Below are 19,202 nucleotides of genomic sequence, written 5' to 3' on the forward strand. Positions count from 1 at the left end.
CCTATTGGGTCTCTCACAAAATACTTTGTACATATGGCCGAGTTGAAATCTCGATGATTCAATACGATTACCAATTAGAATCAGACAACGCGTCCTTAAAACTCAACAGCGTAAAACTATGCACATTCAAGTTCATTGTATTATTGTCTGTTCGATCACTTCCACAAAACCTCTCTTGAGAGCAACATTAGCGTTGGACCAACATCCCCTCCACATCGCGGCAGGGGAACCATTCCTGAAGCCTTGTCATTGCTTCACCACATAGTTGGAAAAATACCACAACTCCGTCCCAGCCCAGACAGTGCTGCCGCGACGACGGACCCTTTCACATCTGCGGTCCACCATCTGTCAAACTGCCGGTAAGCTGGTAAACGGGTAGGCAATAGGCATTCAGCAGGTGTCGCCGGGCGGCTGGTGTCTAGGACGGCCACCGGGGCAGCTCAGACACCGCTGGCCGGTGTAACGCGTCCCTGAGGCGCGCCCACCGCCTCCACGGCTGACAATGCGTTGAGAGGATCTGGTCGGTCTGTGCGCCCCTGAACCCAGAGGTGCCCGCGGGGGAGAAGTGATAACTCAGCTGGTTGGCTCCGCTCCGAACCCCTCCAGACAGAGCAGTTTCCAGCTGTCGTCCTTCTTCAGCAGGGGAGGGAACCGTAGGTGCGGCTCTGCCGGCAAAGAGGGGCGGATAAACGTCACCTCACGTCATCACACTGCCGAAACATCACGACTGCTTCACAGAACACGAGGGTAACTACTAGTTACCTTGACGAATCACTATGTAGTTACTAGTTACTGACTAGTAACTACATAGTGATTCGTCAAGAATGTGGATTGTTGATAGGAGTTTAACAGGGACGTCGTGGCAGCAGGCGTTTCCGCGACAAACGAGCACTACTGAAGAACTCCGCCGCGGAATTATCTCACATCAGGACTTGTGACAGAGTATCAAGGGCACAGGTACCCCACCATGTCACATTGCTCAATGTTATCTCCTGCTAAAGATGTCACCTTAAATCTCTGCAAAACAGCAACACGTAGAAACTTCGGCGAAAAACCCGCAATCCTTAACAAGCATGACTCCACGTGCAAAACACGATGTCGTCCGCTAATCCGCGGATAACGAGAGCATTCTGATCTCCTCTCACCTGTCATCAAAACGACACCTGGTAGCTTTGGACGCCGCCAAGGTCTTCTAAATCATCGCAGTCAGGGGCCCTCCCGTCCACCGAGCGGGCACGTCTCCGCAGTGCAGTCTCAGTCCTCCCCTCCCCATGGGGTTGACACGGTGGAAAGCACCCCGTGTGATCAAGAGGTCCCCACGGGCCTCTCCTTCATTTTTCTTTTCTTAGCATTATTTGACGAGCCAGTGTCGCCGTTTGAGAGCCTGAGCATAATTGATTCGTGGATGGTGCGATTTTTTTAGCTGAAGCCGGTTTCTAGTTTCTTAGGTCAGCTCAAGTCACATGAGATCAGACCAACGCCGTTTGGGCTGATTTTAAACATTTAAAAACGAAAGATCTTCCAACCTTGTTGAGTTTGTATACCACATTCCATCCATCTGTATATCCCCGTCCACCCCCACCAACATTTTCCACCAACAACATTCACCAACACCAACAACAACACCACCCCCTCCAACTCACCGAGCTGTGCCATCCGCGCCGCGTACGCCGTCTGCGCGGCGACCGCGTCCCCTCCGGCCTGCGCCAGGTCGGCCAGCTGGTTGGCGGTGACGGTGGGGCCGAGACCCGCCGGCGGAGGCTGAGCGACGGCCGCTGGCTCGGGCCACACCTCCGCCGCCGCGGCCGGCAGGGTGTCCAACAGGGCCGCGAAGGAGCACTGCAGACCGCCGGCCGGCTCGTCCAGGGAGTGTTGGACCAGCGCGCGCAGCAGCGCAGACATCTCCTCTGCGGAGGGTGGGGAGGGTGGGAGTCAGATGCGTGCGCTGGATACTCAATGGCAGGACAAAGGGGATGCTGTCAGGAACGACGCAAAGGGGCACACAACACTGGATCGTGTGTACGATGTCGTGCATGATAACCCCGTGCAGCTTTTCTGCGCACTCTGATGACCCCCGCCCCCCCCCCCCCCCCCCCCGAGTACTTCGGTTACCTCTGTGTGCTCTCATGACCCCTATGTATTCTTGATGACGTACGCAGCTGACCCCTGTAGTGTGTAACATGGTGACTCTTTGTTCTATGGTGATCCCTATACCCTCTAACGACTCACCTGTGAGCGCACTGGCCTCCGTGATGAGCGCGTGGCAGGCGGCCACCAGCGCCAGGTCCTCGAGGCCGCTGCCCTCCCGCAGACTGTACTTTTTCCGCTCCTGCTTCCGCCGAGACTTGCTGGAGCGGAACGTGCGGCTGACGGAAGACGAGGGGTCGGTCAATAGGGTCGCCACACCGCAGCTCTATGGCACTACATGGGTATAGGGGCATTCCACGTCAAGTGAGACAAAAAATGATCGTTTTGAACCTCACCTCCTCCGATTTTTGCGAAACTTTGTGAAACTACTCGTCTATATGTGAAAAGAAAGGAGACATTTTTTTGTCAACATATGACGTCACGTTTCCGAGATTCACGTCATCAAACATTGACTTAGGCAAGGCACATTATCATCTTTAAACCGTCATAACCATTGAAGTTTTAGACATATCACCACGAGACAAAGTGTGAAATGGAGGGAATAGATCAGGCTTTAATTTGAGGATAACAACATTGAAGCAATTAAATAATTAGTGAACTTAATTAAAATTCAAAAAATAAATTTTGATTTTCTGAAAAATGGGTACCCTTCGATTTTGCTGAATTTTACATATTTTATTCTCCTATATATAAGCTACATCATATAAAAAAATCCAGAATGGGCCGACGTCTACGTAACTGTCTTTGGACTTCGTAATGTCTGGCTTTCACGTGTTTCGTTTTAGCAACCAAGGAGAGGCGCTACCCGGAGATGCTTCTTTCTACCCCAGCAAAGCAAACCTGACCTGACCTGACTTGACCTGACCTAATCTAACACGCGTAAATATGTACAGCCCTCACGGCAGTTGCCGACTGGCCAAATGCTTCTTAGATACGAACGCCCTCACGACAGTTGCCGGCTGGCCAGATGCTACAAAACGAATGCGTGTTAAAACACTTCAGGCTGACCGGCCGCGAGCCAGCGACCTTTAGATTACGAGGAGGTGGGTACACTCGGCACGATTACTACTTAGTACTTAGCCACGAAGATAGCTGGTCATCGTAAGCCAGTTTTTTTTTTAATGATGAAATTGGGCATTCTCCGGGCAGCGCCTCTCTTTGGTTGCAAAAAGGAAATACGCCTGACTCTCCCAGCGCTAGGGGAGAAAGGCCCGTTTTAGCCAGAAAGGTATTTAAAAAAAACGGAATTTGAATTGTAGGTGGGGCGGTAGGGAACTTTATCGTGTGCCGATTTCATAGCCCTAGATCAATATCTTCAAGATCAAATGAGGTTAAACGTGATCAAGTTTGCTATAGTGACTATTTTGCGTTTATACGCCCATAGCTCTAAGAGTTACAGGCCGATTTCCCTATTTCTTCCTTTATACATTTGTAGTGTTATGAGAATCTCTGTTTAATCTTACCATAAATTTGGCAGTTAGTGGCCTGTTAAGAGTAAGATGTCGCCGGCAGAGGCGGGGATCGGCCGACGCGGGAAACGTTTCAGTCACAGATAGTGTTTGCACCCTAATAACTCAATTTTTACCAGTTGATTTTCGTATTTATTTGAACATTAGATTGCCTGTCCATTTTTAGGCCTTCACACAAAATTTGACACGAATCGATCATAATCAGCGGTAAGAAGCGCGGTGCAAAGATGGAACCGTCCCGCGCCGGCACAGTCTACCATTCAGGCGGCAACGGCCGGCGCCGGCCGCCGCGCCGCTCCGGCAGGATGTTTGACTGTACACCGCTATTACTAGAAAAGTTGTGGACCGATTTACTTATTGCTTGCACGTGAGGATTTGCAATTCAATTCTGGACAGATACTGAAATTTTGACGTTAATATGATAATTATGGCGTGAGTTATTGGCGATAAACTGGTGGAGTTAGCGAAATCGGCCCCTTCCACCGCCCGTGCTACGCTGCACTACTTGCTGCTATATCATCCAAAGTTACCGTTGTCCCATTCTAATTTTCTCATTACGTGTGCCTTACGTGTAGTGGAAGACAATATCAAAATTTGAGCAAAATCGAAGGGTACCCATTTTTCACAAATTACATTTCAAAAAATTAATTCAAAATAAAATAAATTCAAAATCACCAAAAAATATATAAATTGTTAAATTTAACTAGCATAACTCTTTATGTACACGTTTCAGTTTGTTTGAAATTAATAGCTTCAAAAATGTTGAAGCTATATATCTTTCAAGATTGCAATACACGTCCAATTCTGCTCAAAAAGCAAAAGTTTAGCGACTTGTATCTCTGTAGCCCGAGGGCATATGACAAAATCCTTTCACCCTCAGAGGTTTCACCCAATAGCGAATAAGTATACCAAGTTTGAACAAAATCGCAGCGGTGGCCGATTTTGGCTGTCCCGGTTGACATGGAATGCCCCTATAGTAATATAACATCAGCTACCCTACTCAACGAAACGAAACTCAACTCGGACAATTCAACAAAGGCAACGATAACATCCACCCAGTGCAGACGTCGAGACATAATGAGACGGAAAAATCGATTGAAGGATGCCCTAGCTGACTAATACAAGTTACACGGGCGGTTCTTTTTTGCGATGGCGTAGGTTTCGTCCAAGGTTTCGACTACATATTCGTCCATCATCTTCAAGGAGAAAAATGAGAATGTGTGTAGGTGAGGTATGATGTGACTGAACTATCGAACAACCTAAAAAGCTTCCATTTGGTAAGCTGGCCACCTGCAATGCATTATGACACTAACTGACTTTGGGGGATAAAGCTATCAGTGAGTAGTAAGTATCTGTGGGCGCCTCTCGTCAGGCGCGGTGGCGCTCAGAGCTCACCCCGATGATCCGGAGCTGGCGGACACCCCCGACACGCTGCTCGAGTCCGAGTAGAGGTCGCTGTCGGCTCCAGCCGGCCCCTCGCCGTCGGCCAGCTGGCACCGCTGCCGGCTCAGCAGCTGCAGCTGCTGGGCACGCACCACCGCCAGCCGGGCGCGACGCTCGGTCAGGGTGTCCGAGATGCGGCGCAGTGTGTCTGCCATGTTGGCCGCCGCCCGGTGGAGCGCCGGCACCACCAGCACCGCTGTAAGAGGACGGGACAGGGTTAAATCAGCGTGCAGAGGAGTGACATGGTTACTACAGTCGACACACTGTCACCACAGCTATACAGCGATGAGGGTGAAGTGTGCAAAACGATGACAGCACCAAGCTCCGTGTCGCTTCGAGCTGTTCGAATTTGACGAGGGCTCAGTCGGGCAAGAGCGAAAGTGAAAACCATTTGTCAGAAGTGGGATTCGAACCCACGCCTGGAGAACCAGACTGCGACCTGAACGCAGCGCCTTAGACCGCTCGGCCATCCTGACTAGGAACCCAAGGGACCGGAATGGTATACTAAACAGAGGCGCTTCCAGTCCACCACCCACAACCGCACAAATACCAAGTGACGTCACTGAAGATACCCAGTTGTCGGTTCACATGGGACGCATATAAACGTCAAGAGTCTCGCGTGTGAAAAACGTAAACCCCAGTCGGGCAGGAACGCAGTAAAATATCAATGCATTCAAGGATAGAGGATAGCATTACACTGATTGGCCGAATGGCCAATGGTTCGTAGTTCGCACCAAGGCCGTTTTACAGTGAGCAGGACTTTTGATGAACATGAACACTCACCGACCATCTGGGGCCGTCGCGCCTGGTGGCAGGCGGCCACCGCCTGGTCCCAGAGTCTGCCCTCCAGCAGGCAGGCCACCTGATCCTCTGGCTGCCGCAGGTGACGCTCATAGACCTCCGCGGCGTCTGCGCAGCGTCCGGCCGTGCGCAGCTCGGCGGCCAGTCCGGCCGCCAGCTGACGCAGCTGGTCAGCCGGCATGCCGAGCTGTCCGGCCGTCTGCAGACACTGGCGCCAGGCGCCGGCGCGGCGCAGCGCGTCCACGGCCGAAGTCTGGGCGCCGGCGCGCACGTAGAGCGCGGCTGCCTCCCAGCAGCGGCCGGCGCCGTCCAGGTGCTCGGCGAACAGGCCGCAGACGGCGCGGTAGGCAGCGCCGCCGGCCGGCAGCAGCCGCAGCGCCGCCGAGTACAGGCCGCGCTCCTGCACCAGTCGCAGCAGCTCGGGCTGACGGTCGGCGCCGGCCGCCGCCAGGTGCCGCAGAGCTGACTCGTGCCGGCGCAGCAGACAGTCGACTCGGTACCGGGCGTACTCGGCAGGCAGCTGACGGAGCTCGTTCAGTAGCGGCAGGTACTCCTTGGGGTCCTGACGGGAAGAGTCCAATGGTCAACACCCGGAGTCGGAGATGGACAGCGCACGTGCCTCTCCACTCCTTTAACATAGTACCACTAGAGACCACCGATTACTAAGTGCATAGGCAATGAACATGGAAAAGTGAAAACTGGAGCTAACATCTTGCTACAGGGTGCTTTCTGAAAAGCACAATCAAGTCCTAAAGTTAACTATATCACCTAAAACGAAAATAAGATAAAAATGAATTTTCTTCTCGCAAATTACGATTCCCACCCTGATGAGTAATCAGTCCCCAAGGCCCAGGCAATTATCCACCGTTTCCTCGCTCAGTACAGCTCCTGCCCCGGTCTGTGTCGACCTCGTACCTTCTGCGACTTTTCAGCCACCATGAGGACTAGGTCGAAGTCGTATGTGCCCATAGCCACGGAGTAGAGCTGGTCCACGTCCACCAGACAGATGAGGTAGCGGAGCGCGGCGTCGGCCGTCACCGCGCCCGGCTCGGTGGGAGGGGTGTCTGCCGACGGAGGAGAGCAGGAGAGACAGTCAGCTGGGAGACTAACAGCTCAGGGCATGCCTGCTGTACGGCAGCATGCCTACCGGCGGGGCACGTCTAGGAGAGAACCAACAAGAGGATCGGGCGGAGAGGGAGGATGCGGAATGGATACGTCTGCCTGGAGATGAGATGGTTCCTCTGACAATATGTTTTTGACAATCATGACAGTGCCGATAAACTAGGTAACACAGTCTATCAACCACACAATATCAAGTGTGAACTACATAAAATGGAACGCAAACGGAAAGGACATCAGAAACAGGAACAAGGCAATTCCTAATCCAGGAATGAAGTGACTCATCCATCAACCTAAACGAGCCAAACATAGGACCCAACCGAGACCAGCACTAACACAGCCTACGTGGGGACCCCACGCAGGCTGACCTGCACGCCCCGTCTTTAACGCGCTTCTCGCACTGCTCACCTCTGAGCTGACTGATGACCCGCAGCGCCTCCTCCAGTCGCGGTCTCGTGTGTCGCACCAGTGTGGTGAGCAGCGGCAGCAGCAGCCGACCGCGGTCCAGCCGCTCCAGGGAGTCCCGCACCAGCTCACACACGCGGTCCACCTTACCGGGAGGGGCCGCGGCGGCCGAGCGGCTCCGGTAGGACTCGCGGTAGAGGGTGCGAGTTACGTCCTCCTCACTGGCGGAACAGGGGGCGGGTGGAGACATATCGTCAATATGGAGACCGGACAGGCCAGGCAGACATAAAGTTAATATGACGTGTGATGGTAGTGGGGTTAGTGTTTAGGGCGGATGATTCTGTGGAAGTCAATGAAACGCTAACGATAGAGATGATCACAGGCCGGTACGACAACCCATCACAACCCGTGCTATATGCAGAGGCGGAGACGGCGGTTGGCCTGGGAAATGTTGCGTATTATCTGAACCTTCCGAGCACAACGTGTAATGTGCAAAAGACTGCTCACCAATAAATAGCCCAGTAATTATACCAATGGGCTACAGAAAACAGCGACCAGACGGCGACTGACCTGAGATCGGAGACGAACACACACAGCCAGCTGGGCTCATGGCGCAGCGCCGCGCAGATATCGTCGCAGCGCGCCGCGAACGTCTCCGGATCGTGGTCGACCAGCAGGTTGAGGTTGATCCGGTGCCGACGCATCTCCGAGTAGGCGGTGTAGTACTCGGCGCTGGCGGGGTGGTGAGAAACGGTCAGAGGATGAGGCGCGACAGCCGGTACATGACGACAAAACAGCGGCAGTCAGTCTTACTCTGGTCAGATCACTCCTTGTCGATGTGTGTCGGTCTCTGTAGTCTGTCCCAACGTGTTAAGCCTTTCCCGATGTTTTCAAATCCCTTCCCTGTGTTAGTCCCTCCCCAGCCTTATCATCAGGCATTCATTAACTATATTGTGCGACCTTGCATCGACGAGTGTGTCAGTTGTTGCTACCCAAGCGTTTCAGACCTTTCCCGTTGCTGTCAGTTCCTCCAAGTCCCCACACAAGCGTCCGTCAGCGAAAGCGTATCCCCATCTTATATATGGGTCAACACCTTCCTCCAATATCAGCCCAACCCTCGAGCGTCAGCTCCTTCAGTCCCACACCATCCCTCACCTGTCCATGAGGCGCGCCAGTCTGGCCACCACCAGCGGCCGCGGGTGGATCACCTCCAAGTTTCCTCGCGGCATCTGTAGCACCAGCCGCGTGTCGCCGCGCACGGCCGTCACCAGGCGCGAGCCACGCTCCAGCCGCCGAGTGCCCACCTCCGACCAGCTAGACTCCGAGACTGAGCTGCCTGTCGATAGAAAGGAGAGGTAAGCAACGACACAGCGTTATAGCTCACATGCTGACTGCTGATGCTATTGTAATAGCCATTAAAGTTCAGTGACCATGTAGATTGTGACTGGAACTTCCGTACCCCCACATTTGCCTGGTTATCGGACTAGCAGCAGCTTAAACTACGATGATGTCCAAAAGACGGCATTTTATCCAATCATCGGAAGTTGTCCCCTCAAGTCGGACTAGTCCCACCCTTCCTGTGAGTGGGACGGCGTCACAGCCACTAACCATCGGCGAGCAGAGCTGTCAGCGGCAGGCAGAGCAGCGTGTGTTCCAGTGTGGTCACCACCAGAAAGTCGTCTGACACGCCGAACGAGCTGCAGGCGGATAGCAGCGGCCGACCGTCGCAGTAGAGCCGCCGCTGGCCGGTGAGAGACAGGACGCGGCGCCGGCCGGCCGGGCCGCCGCTCACCGCTACCACCTGTGCAACAGAGAGGGAGAGTCAGCGGGACAGGACCGTCATCAACTTAACCGCTGAAAAGCCTGGGGAGACTCATACAGGAGCAGCAGCCAATTGGGACTCTAACTGGAAACTCAGGAACTTAAACGTGTAGCATTACGCTCGCTTATAATGCCATGTGGTAGAAGGAAAAAAATGGACGCTGAGTCGTCAAAGTCAAGTGGTAATGTCAGTTGTTCCAGCTGACCTGTTGTGCGGGTGTGGGCAGCCGGACCTCCGTCCCCGACTGGCCGTCAGTGTCAGTGTCAGTGTCAGTAGGGGAGAGTGGGGTAATTTGGCCGGTGGTGTAAATTGGCCGCCCCCACCTGTACGAAAGCTGATAAAAGTGAATGAAATAAATTTAGTCTCTATTCATTTGTCATCGGCAGAACTAACTCGAGAACAAATGTCAAAACTTTCCCCCTCTTAGTTTTATTCAAAATTAATAAAACGTGAATTTCGTTAGAAAATGGTAACTTTCACTTCCGTTTAAAAATTTGTATAACATGTAGTATTTGGGGCTGTAAACGAATTCCAACATTATAGCGCCATTCTTGAGCGTGTTCAGCGCTTCCAAGAGCAATTTCATCTAGTTCGGTACAGCCATGACGACTTTATAGACAAAAATTTTCAGAATGGCAATGTGGGGTTATTTGGCCGGGACTAGCGGGGCAACTTGGCCGGTGCGCTCAGAGTCACTATGCTGGGACGGCCGAGTTGTCATGGTCAATTATACCATAAAGGACATAATTCATGACCAACTTTGACTACCTTGATGCCATATTTCCTATTGGACAGCTGTAAGTGCATGTGACGTCATCAAAGGTTACCTAACGCTTTTTTGCTAATAAATACTTACAGAAAAAAGATACAGCCTCGCAAATGGTCTCATTGTCTTCAGCTAGTCAAGGCGCATCGAATGATATACATGATGACCTTGAACTCACGCAACCTTGAGGTCAAGCGACCTGAGGTAACGTGACCTGAAGCCAACCTTTGACCTTGACCTCTCGAGATCAACACATACATGTTTCGATGCGGAATGAGGAGAGAATTACGATGGTACTTTTAGTTTTGTCCTAGCTTGATTACTTCAAAAGATATTCGTAAAAAACTGTCATTGCATCTAGAGCCGCTATTTTGACCATTTTCGACCCCTGTGACGGCTGAGTCAACCTCCAAAATGCTTCAAATGCGTCGTAGGACACGCGTTATTGCTGAATGTGAAGCTGACTCGCCTATAACAAAAATCATGGCCTCAAACGAACACCGGCCAAATTGCCCCACACCCCCGGCCAAATAACCCTGCTAGTGGGGCAATTTGGCCGCTTTGCAGACCTTTGTAATACGTCACAATTTCAATATAAGTAGTTACTCTATCATTTCAAGTTTTCTGTCCAGGAAAGTAAAATGTATGCCACACCTGTCAGCGTTGAGAAAATGCAGAAATGTGTTGTCGATTTTTAGTTACATCGTTTTCTAAAAAAAGCGGCCAAATTACCCCACTCTCCCCTATCAGTCTCACTCTCAGCTGACCTGTTGCGCAGGGACCGGCAGCCGGACCCCCATTCCCGACTGGTTGTCAGTGTCGGTGTCAGTGTCGGTGTCAGTGTCAGTATCAGTATCGGGTGTCAGTGTCAGTATCAGTCTCACAATCAGCACTGACCTGTTGTGCAGGGACCGGCAGCCGGACCTCCGTCCCGGACTGGCTGTCAGTGAGCGGCCGCAGCTCGGCCGTCTCTGTGTCGAGTAGCGCCATCGAGCCCTCCTCGGAGTGGACCACGGCGTCAGCCGACCCGCCGCCCACCGCACTAGTGATGAGGGGCGCGCAGGACACCGGCACCGTGCGACTGAAGCACACACGGGGAGGTGTGGTGAGGGCGGGGTAGCTGAGACACTGTCAGGGGACTATCGCGAACGGGCACGGTATCCAGCACACAGGTGTGGGGCGAGAAAATGCAGCTTATGTGAGGGTGCATATACTCTCCCGCCCCACTTCCACTCTGATGGCCGACACTACCAGTCTCAACCGGGCCGTATCCATGAAAAGGCCCTATCCGTACCAGTCGGTTCTATCTTCTACACTTGTCTCACTATCTTAACCGTCCCGGTTCCACCATCCCGCCATACCGGCCCTGATTACATACCCTGACTGCAACGGTCCCGGGTATCACCATCCCATCGCATCGACACTCACCTCAGTGTGACGCTGACACCACCATCACCCGCCGTCTCGGGCGCCGAAACGTCCATCAGCCACAGCTGGTACCCGTCCTGAGTGTGTGCCGCGCACACCATCCGCTCGGCGCTCACCAGTTCCCAGGCCCAGGCAGCATACACCGGCGGCGCGCCACCTACGGAGCAGCTGCCGCGCCACTCGTGCAGCGGCGCGCGCGCGGCGAACCCGACACCGCCGCCGGCCGTCATGGTTACAGTGCAGCCGCCGGGGGAGGTGACCGGCTCAGCACCCAGCGGCACTGCGCAGGGAGCAGAGGAGGTCACGAGGAGCAGCAAAGGGCACAGGACGGATGTCACGTTTTATTAATAATCACATGATGATCGGGGTAAAATTATGGCTTTAGTGAGTTCTAAAAAAGCTACTATGTGTAATACGAAAAAATACAATCATGAAGTCATGAAATGAAGACGACATGGTAATCCCAACTGTCTGAAAAATACATTTATATAATAAAGACAATGACACTGGCATTGCCAATTCACAAGTGCTATGCATTTAGGCCAGATAACCCGCTGGCACCCACTCACGGAGTCGGAACGCATGCAGTCGTCGGTCGGAGGTGACTGCCCACAGCCAGTGGTCGGCGCCGGCCGGCCCCTGACACACCGCACTGACAGAGGCCGACAGTACCAACTCGTGGGCAGACATGGGCGGCGGCACGACGGTGGATGCTAGTGGAGTGATGAGAAGTCGCGTGCCGTCCGCCACTGCTGCTACTGAGGACTGGGGAGCGGTCGACCACCGCCACTGGTGCTCCCAGGTGAGCAGGCGACCGGAGCGGCACAGCACCAACAGCCTGTCACCAGGGGTCAGAGTTAGAGATACACCAGGTTAGCGGGCGACCGGAGCGCTGCCGTGACAACCCAGAAAAGCGTAACTCGCATTTTTTCGATTTTGAGATTTTGATACCATTAGATAGAGAATATCAATCTCCATCTTTCTGCAAAACCGTTTTTCGAAATTCGTATAATTTTTCGAGTTATATCAAATTTTCTTTTTTCGAGAAAAGCGTAAATGTTTTTCATCCTCCCTGACCGCAAGCAAAAAAAGCGTAACTACAAACGCAGCTATTAAAAAAGCGTATCTGCAGCGGTCAGGACGATGTGATAGGCAAGAAAAGCGCAACTAAGTAGTTGCGCAACTAACTAAGACTTTTACGCACTTGCGCTTTTTTGCCTTTCAGGTGAGTGCATAACACTTGTTAGAAGTTTAATTTTGCCAGGAAAATTTGCATTAAAAATATATTAAGCCCTTCTTGCTTGCGTTTGCCGCCTTTCTATGTTTCACCAATATCTTCTAGTAGGTATCCGGACGTTTGAATGGAGGAAAACTGTAAGATAAAAGCAACCAAAGTTCAAAACCACCAACTTGAAATAGTAGGTATAGGTATGGGGTGCCATGCCATACCCTGGACCAAGGCCACACGAGCGATATCAAATAGTTTACTTTATTTATTGTGGTGCATGCTCGCTGTGAACTCTATCAGAAGCGTGTGCAAATTGCGGTTTAGGAGCAGACTTGGTCTCTGAAGAGGTTTAGAACTGAAACGATAAAAAAAAAACGGAATTAAGGTCCACGTGCAGCTAAAGGAAAATGTGAAATCAGGAGTAGAGTCGAGCGAGTTCTGGTGAAATAGGACGATCAGGGGCGGGATCTTCCCACCTGCATTTCGACATCCCAGCATTAGGAGAGGCGACCCAACCCCACATGGACGCCCGGCCAGCCAGCACCGGCAGAGCTGACCATATGGCCGCCCGGCTTGCCCGGTCTGCCAGCCCCGACAGGGGCGACCCCAAGGCCGCCCGACCTGCCAGCACCGAAGGAGGCGACCCCACGGCCACTTGGCCTTGCAGCACCGACAGAGGTGACCCCACGGCCGCCCGGCTTGCCCGACCTGCCAGCACCGGCAGAGGCGACCCCACGGCTGCCCGGCCTGCCAGCAACAGCAGAGGCTACCCCAAGGCCGCCAGGCCTGCCAGCACCGGCAGAGGCGACAACGTGGCCGCCCGGCCTGCCCGCCCTGCCAGCACCGGTGGAGGCGACCCGACGGCCGCCCGACCCGCCAGCACCGGCAGAGCTGACCATACGGCCGCCCGGCTTGCCCGACCTGCCAGCACCGACAGGGGCGAGACCCCAAGGCCTCCTGACCTGCCAGCACCGACAGGGGCGACCCCAAGGCCGCCCGACCTGCCAGCACCGACAGGGGCGACCCCAAGGCCGCTTGACCTGCCAGCACCGGCATAGGCGACCCCACGGCCCCACGGCCGCCCGGCCTGCCAGCACAGACAGATGAAACCCCGCGGCCGCTCGGACTGTCAGAACTGACAGAGGGGAAAACGTGGCCACCCGGCTTGCCAGCACGAAATGAGGCGACCCCACGGCCGCCCGACCTGCCAGCACCGGCAGAGTTGAGCCCACGCCCTCCCGGCCTGCCAGCACCGGCAAAGACGACCCCACGGCCGCCTGACCCGCCAGCATCGGCAGAGGTGACCCCACGGCCGCCCGGCTTGCCCGACCTGCCAGCACCAGAAGAGGCGACCCAAAGGCCGCCAGGCTTCCCGACCTCCCAGCACCAACATGGGCGACAGCCGACAACGTGGCCGCCCGGCCTGCCCGACCTCCCAGCACCGACAGGGGCAACCCCAAGGAAGCCTGACCTGCCAGCGCCGAAGGAGGCGACCCCACGGCCACTTGGCCTTGCAGCACCGGCGGAGGCGACCCCACGGCCGCCCGAATTGCCCGACCTGCCAGCACCGGCAGAGGCGACCCCACGGCTGCCCGGCCTGCCAGCAACGGCAGAGGCTACCCCAAGGCCGCCAGGCCTGCCAGCACCGGCAGAGGCGACAACGTGGCCGCCCGGCCTGCCCGACCTGCCAGCACCGACAGAGGCGACCCCAAGGCTACCCGGCCTGCCAGCACCGGCTTAGGCGACAGATGAACCCCCGCGACTGCGCGGACTGTCAGAACTGACAGGGACGAAAACATGGCCGCCCAGCCTGCCAGCACGAAACAAAGCGACCCCACGGCCACCCGACCCGCCAGCCCCGGCAGAGGTGACCCCCACGACCGCCCGGCTTGCCCGACCTGCCAGCACCAGAAGAGGCGACCCAAAGGCCGCTAGGCTTGCCCGACCTCCCAGCACCAACAGGGGCGACCCCAAGGCCGCCCGACCTGCCAGCACCGACAGGGGCGACCCCAAGGCTACCCGGCCTGCCAGCACCGGCTTAGGCGACCCAACGGCCCCACGACCGCCCGGCCTGCCAGCACAGACAGATGAAACCCCGCGGCCGCTCGGACTGTCAGAACTGACAGAGGCGAAAACGTGGCCACCCGGCCTGCCAGCACGAAATGAGGCGACCCCACGGCCGCCCGACCTGCCAGCACCGGCAGAGTTGAGCCCACGCCCTCCCGGCCTGCCAGCACCGGCAAAGACGACCCCACGGCCGCCTGACCCGCCAGCATCGGCAGAGGTGACCCCACGGCCGCCCGGCTTGCCCGACCTGCCAGCACCAGAAGAGGCGACCCAAAGGCCGCCAGGCTTCCCGACCTCTTAGCACCAACATGGGCGACAGCCGACAACGTGGCCGCCCGGCCTGCCCGACCTCCCAGCACCGACAGGGGCAACCCCAAGGAAGCCTGACCTGCCAGCACCGAAGGAGGCGACCCCACGGCCACTTGGCCTTGCAGCACCGGCGGAGGCGGCCCCACGGCCGCCCGACCCGCCAGCACCGGCAGAGCTGACCATATGGCCGCCCAGCTTGCCCGACCTGCCAGCACCGAAGGAGGCGGCCGCTCGACCTGCCCTACTTGCTAGCACCGACAGGGGCGACCCCACGGCTGTCCGGCCTGCTAGCACCGGTATAGGCGACCCCACGGCCGTCCAGCCTGTCTGACCTGCCAGCACCGAAGGTGGCGACCTGACGGCCGCGATTGCTAAGCATGAAGCATGAAGTCTTAGCATGAAAAGTCGTGAGCTATTTTGAAAGGCATCTAGGCATCCGAAATGGAGAAAAGACATTTCGTCCTGGCGTATTTGAAACACCGCATATTCGCCGATACCATAAGATCTCGCAAGCAAAAGAAGCGTAACTACGTAGTTACGCTTCTTTTGCATTTCGCTATGGAGCCGCGCGCTGCACATACGGTTGCCGGACTGGAGTGAATGTAGTTACGCTTTTCTTCCCTGCATGCCTCGCTGCAATTTGAGCATCGAGTGAAAAGCAAAAACACCTTACACCATTTTCTAGCAATATCTTATATGCCACGTAAACAATATTAACACTGTTAGGTTCAGTGCAGTATTGCGAACAGTTTGACACCAAGTTTTCTTTGATTATTTAAGAACCGACGATAATACAAGGTAAAACAGAAAAATCGCTCTCCTGAAAAATCGTCAAAAGCGAGTTACGCTTCTTTTCCTTTTCACGGCAGAGCGGCACAGCACCACCAGCCTACCACCAGCGTCAGTCAGGTATGTTCCTACCTACCAGGTAAGCGTCAGAGACGGTGCAAGCACCGAGGTCAGGAACGGTGTGTGTGGGAGAGGGGAGGGCACAACGTGTCGCTCGGAGCGACTGTATCGTAATCGGGGCGGAGGAGCGAGAGGAAAATGTAAATGCGGCACTTGCATTGAATAATCGACCAAAAACATATCAATGAGGCAAACGAGTATGAAAAGGTTAAATACACAAATCAAGAATGTACTTTCCAGCCAACTGGACATTTATGCGTGAGATGGCAGAATCACGATAGATATACGTCAATGCGTGCCTGTTTATATGACCGTGGCTGCGCATGTGCATCCTGTCGGCGCTGGTCGCAGCGACTGACCTGTAGTCGGCTGCCGGGTGCCAGGTGACGGCCACCGCCCGGTCGCCGGCCGCCACCACGTGCTCCTGCTTGCAGTACCAGTGGTAGTTGCCCGTCGTCCAGAGCTGAACGCGCGACTCTGACTCTGACTCCGAGCCGAGCTCCAGCCACACGGCCAGCACCGCCGAGTCGGGACTCCACAGCAGCTCACGGACCTGCGACGCCGGCGGGATGGGCACAAAATCACCGCTCCGGCAGAACTCAAACACTAGGAAGAACAGCGGCAGGTATGACGGTCCATGTAACTACCCAGGAAAACTTTCGATGTTATAGTCAAATTTGATTTAGCCGCGACACACATGCTATTACAGTTTGCATATTTTGAGCTACTACGCATTGTGAAGCAATGTGCGTTTCAGTATTCAATCCCAAACACTCAATTGGACTCGGTAGATGATTTAAGATGATTGGAGCACACAATATCAAGTCCACCGCTCGCCGATCTTCGGCCATCGACACCGTCAGTCAGCCCACTACGCCGTCAGCGCCCACTCACGTGCGCTGCGTCCGGCGGGAAGGGCAGCGTGAACTCTCCGTGGCGCAGGCCGTTCTTCTCGAAGAAGACCACCTGTAGTTTGTTGGGGAGTCGCTGCGTGGCGGCCAGGGTGGCGCCGGAGGGTCGCCAGGCCAGACTCTGGCCCAGTGCCGCCACCGGCTCGCTGGTGGAGAGACGGCTGCCGTCGCGGGACACGACCACGAACCGGCGGGCGCCTGTCGATCGGGCGGGCCGTCATTGTAAGCCGACACCGTGGATACACAGTCACCACGCACTCAGCACTGGCCGAACAGCGCAACCAACAACGGCTTCAACAACACGCCCAGAAACGATCTAACAGCAAGACCAAAAAACAACCATGTGAGTGAGTGTGTTACTGACGTCCTGTCTTACGGTAGAGGACGCACTGCCCTGTTTTGCAGTCGTGTGCCATTCACCTGTCTCGCAGCCGAGTACGGTAAAAATGTTTAGCTCAGGTGTGTGACTGACCTGTCTCGCGGCAGAGGACGACACATTCGGTTAGCTGAGGTGTGTGACTGACCTGTCTCGCGGCAGAGGACGCTCACGGCCAGCATCTGCCCGTCGCCCCGCCAGGTGACCCTCGGCCGGCCGTCGTCCCTCCCGGCCGGCTCCGCAGTCGGCTCAGACGCCACGGCGGCCGCCTTGCCGGCCGAGCCGTGGAACTGGGTCTCCTTGCGGCCCCAGCCCACAGTGACGGGTGCCACTGCGGCGAACACGGTCACAGCAGTCAGATACCACCGCACGGGGATCGCAGAGACATCAAAGCGATACAGCCAGTTCAGTTATAGCAAAATTTATGCATAACTTGTATTATGTGTAGAATAACGTCGAGTGAGAAGCTCTTACTAGTACTGATTACCAGTTCTTGGGGCTATGGCATGTCTCATTCCTGCAGTTTTAAACTCACTGTCTCCAAACTCCTCAGAGAAGAGAGGGAGCTCAGCCACTGGCTCAAACTCCGCTGTGATGAGCAGCAGTGCTGGCTGTGAGGTGACCAGAGCAGCTAGCTCCAGGTCCGGACTCCAGCACATAGCCTGCAGCCCTTCAGGCACACTGCCCACATGCTCGACCTGGGGAAAATAGACCAGTTAACAGCTGCTGCCTTTGACAAAATTGGCATCACGTAAACAGACAGCAGGAAAAAACAGAGTATGTAGTTGAATATCTAATTCAATCTGCTGAGAGCAGCAACAAACTTGCACAAATACAGGCAGGTTTTTATGATATACCCCACTCAAAAACAAAAAGCATAGCACACCGACCTTTTGTGTGTTACAATCACACAGCAAGAATGTTCCTGCCTTGGAAATGGCAAAGAGTGCCTGGTGATCAGGCAGATACTCTGCAGCCACCACCTCATCTTGCTCTGATTGGTTGATGTGCTCAGTGAAACTGACACATGTCTCCACCTGTCAAAGCATAACAGTGTCAGGCTCTATCTCCCACTGGATACATGAAGAACCTCTTGAAATAGCCCATTTAAGCTTCAGTTGGACTCAACTGAGCACTAATCAATAGTATCTCAGGCAACTTGACTTAAGCCTAACAAAATGTTGTGATGAGAAAAAGAAACTGGGAACCAGGCACCCTCCAACTTACAACATGTAATTACAATAACCTGCATAAAACTGTCTACTAGATTCAAAAATATTAGGGAACATGAGCAGGAATTGAATTTGATCATGTCACTCACACCATTGAATGAAATATACCATTTATTAGCAGAAGAAAGATAGACTTACACCAGTCATTACTTACAGAAATTTAAATGTGAATCATAAACTTAAAACAAAAACTTACACTTGCTCCATCCAGCTTGACTATGTGCTTTGAGTCAGAAACAAACACTGTGCTGTTATCTGGGTCAGGAGATATGAAGGGTCTTCCAGTAGGTGACAAGCTTGAATCTGGGTCATTGTCCAGAGCTTGAACATCAATCTTTGAAACAACCAAGTTTCTCATCTTGAAATTTCAATTTTATCCAGTTAAGCTTCAACAGGAGACTGCAAAAATACAAATTTATGTTAAGATAATCATCAAGCCTCAATTTATAACTAAGCCTCAATTAGTTTAATCAATTAATAAATAGGTACCAAAGACAAACAAATCAAATTTTTGCCAAACCCTTCAAATATTCCACAATGACTTGTCCCTGTCAATGTGTCCACACTGTAGGGTCACTCCAAACAGCAAAGGATGGCAATTTCTTCTCTGGAAGATCTCCTTGTTGAAGGAACACTCAGCTTATGTGCATTGTGCAGTGCACTGAGGATTTACTGTGGTGTGCTGCTGCTACTTATCATTATAGTGGAGTTATTTATAAGACAAGACTACCAGCATTTAAACAGCTTACAAGCAACCAGCGTGCAGGAC

At 54.1% G+C, this 19,202-nt stretch overlaps 1 protein-coding gene and 1 non-coding gene across 2 annotated transcripts; both read right to left on the bottom strand.

Annotated features, from left to right (window-relative positions):
* Positions 1 to 516: 516 nt before the first annotated feature.
* On the bottom strand, positions 517 to 18,080 carry LOC122386555 (elongator complex protein 1-like). Its single transcript, XM_043375844.1, has 18 exons — positions 18,072 to 18,080; positions 17,737 to 17,899; positions 17,350 to 17,532; positions 16,809 to 17,023; positions 16,274 to 16,467; positions 11,971 to 12,239; positions 11,402 to 11,681; positions 10,871 to 11,054; positions 8,994 to 9,186; positions 8,541 to 8,721; positions 7,956 to 8,117; positions 7,389 to 7,606; positions 6,777 to 6,925; positions 5,844 to 6,423; positions 5,013 to 5,256; positions 2,230 to 2,366; positions 1,644 to 1,907; positions 517 to 665 (listed from the first exon to the last, which is right to left on the bottom strand). The coding sequence occupies exons 1-18, from the start codon at positions 18,078 to 18,080 to the stop codon at positions 574 to 576; spliced, it is 3,717 nt and encodes a 1,238-aa protein (XP_043231779.1). The 3' UTR covers positions 517 to 573.
* On the bottom strand, positions 5,453 to 5,536 carry Trnal-cag. Its single transcript has one exon. It is a non-coding gene; the product is annotated as a tRNA-Leu (tRNA).
* Positions 18,081 to 19,202: the final 1,122 nt, after the last annotated feature.

The sequence above is a fragment of the Amphibalanus amphitrite genome, unplaced genomic scaffold (assembly GCF_019059575.1).
Source record: "Amphibalanus amphitrite isolate SeventyFive unplaced genomic scaffold, NRLGWU_Aamphi_draft 000255F_arrow, whole genome shotgun sequence".
NCBI classification, from domain to species: Eukaryota; Metazoa; Arthropoda; class Thecostraca; order Balanomorpha; family Balanidae; genus Amphibalanus; species Amphibalanus amphitrite.

Excerpts from the sequence above, each read along its gene's own strand:
- LOC122386555 (XM_043375844.1), bottom strand. Across the intron at positions 2,367-5,012 it reads GCCAGCTCCGGATCATCGGG|CCGCACGTTCCGCTCCAGCA; the intron begins GTGAGCTCTGAG and ends GTCTTCCGTCAG. Across the intron at positions 666-1,643 it reads GGCGCGGATGGCACAGCTCG|AGCCGCACCTACGGTTCCCT; the intron begins GTGAGTTGGAGG and ends CTTTGCCGGCAG.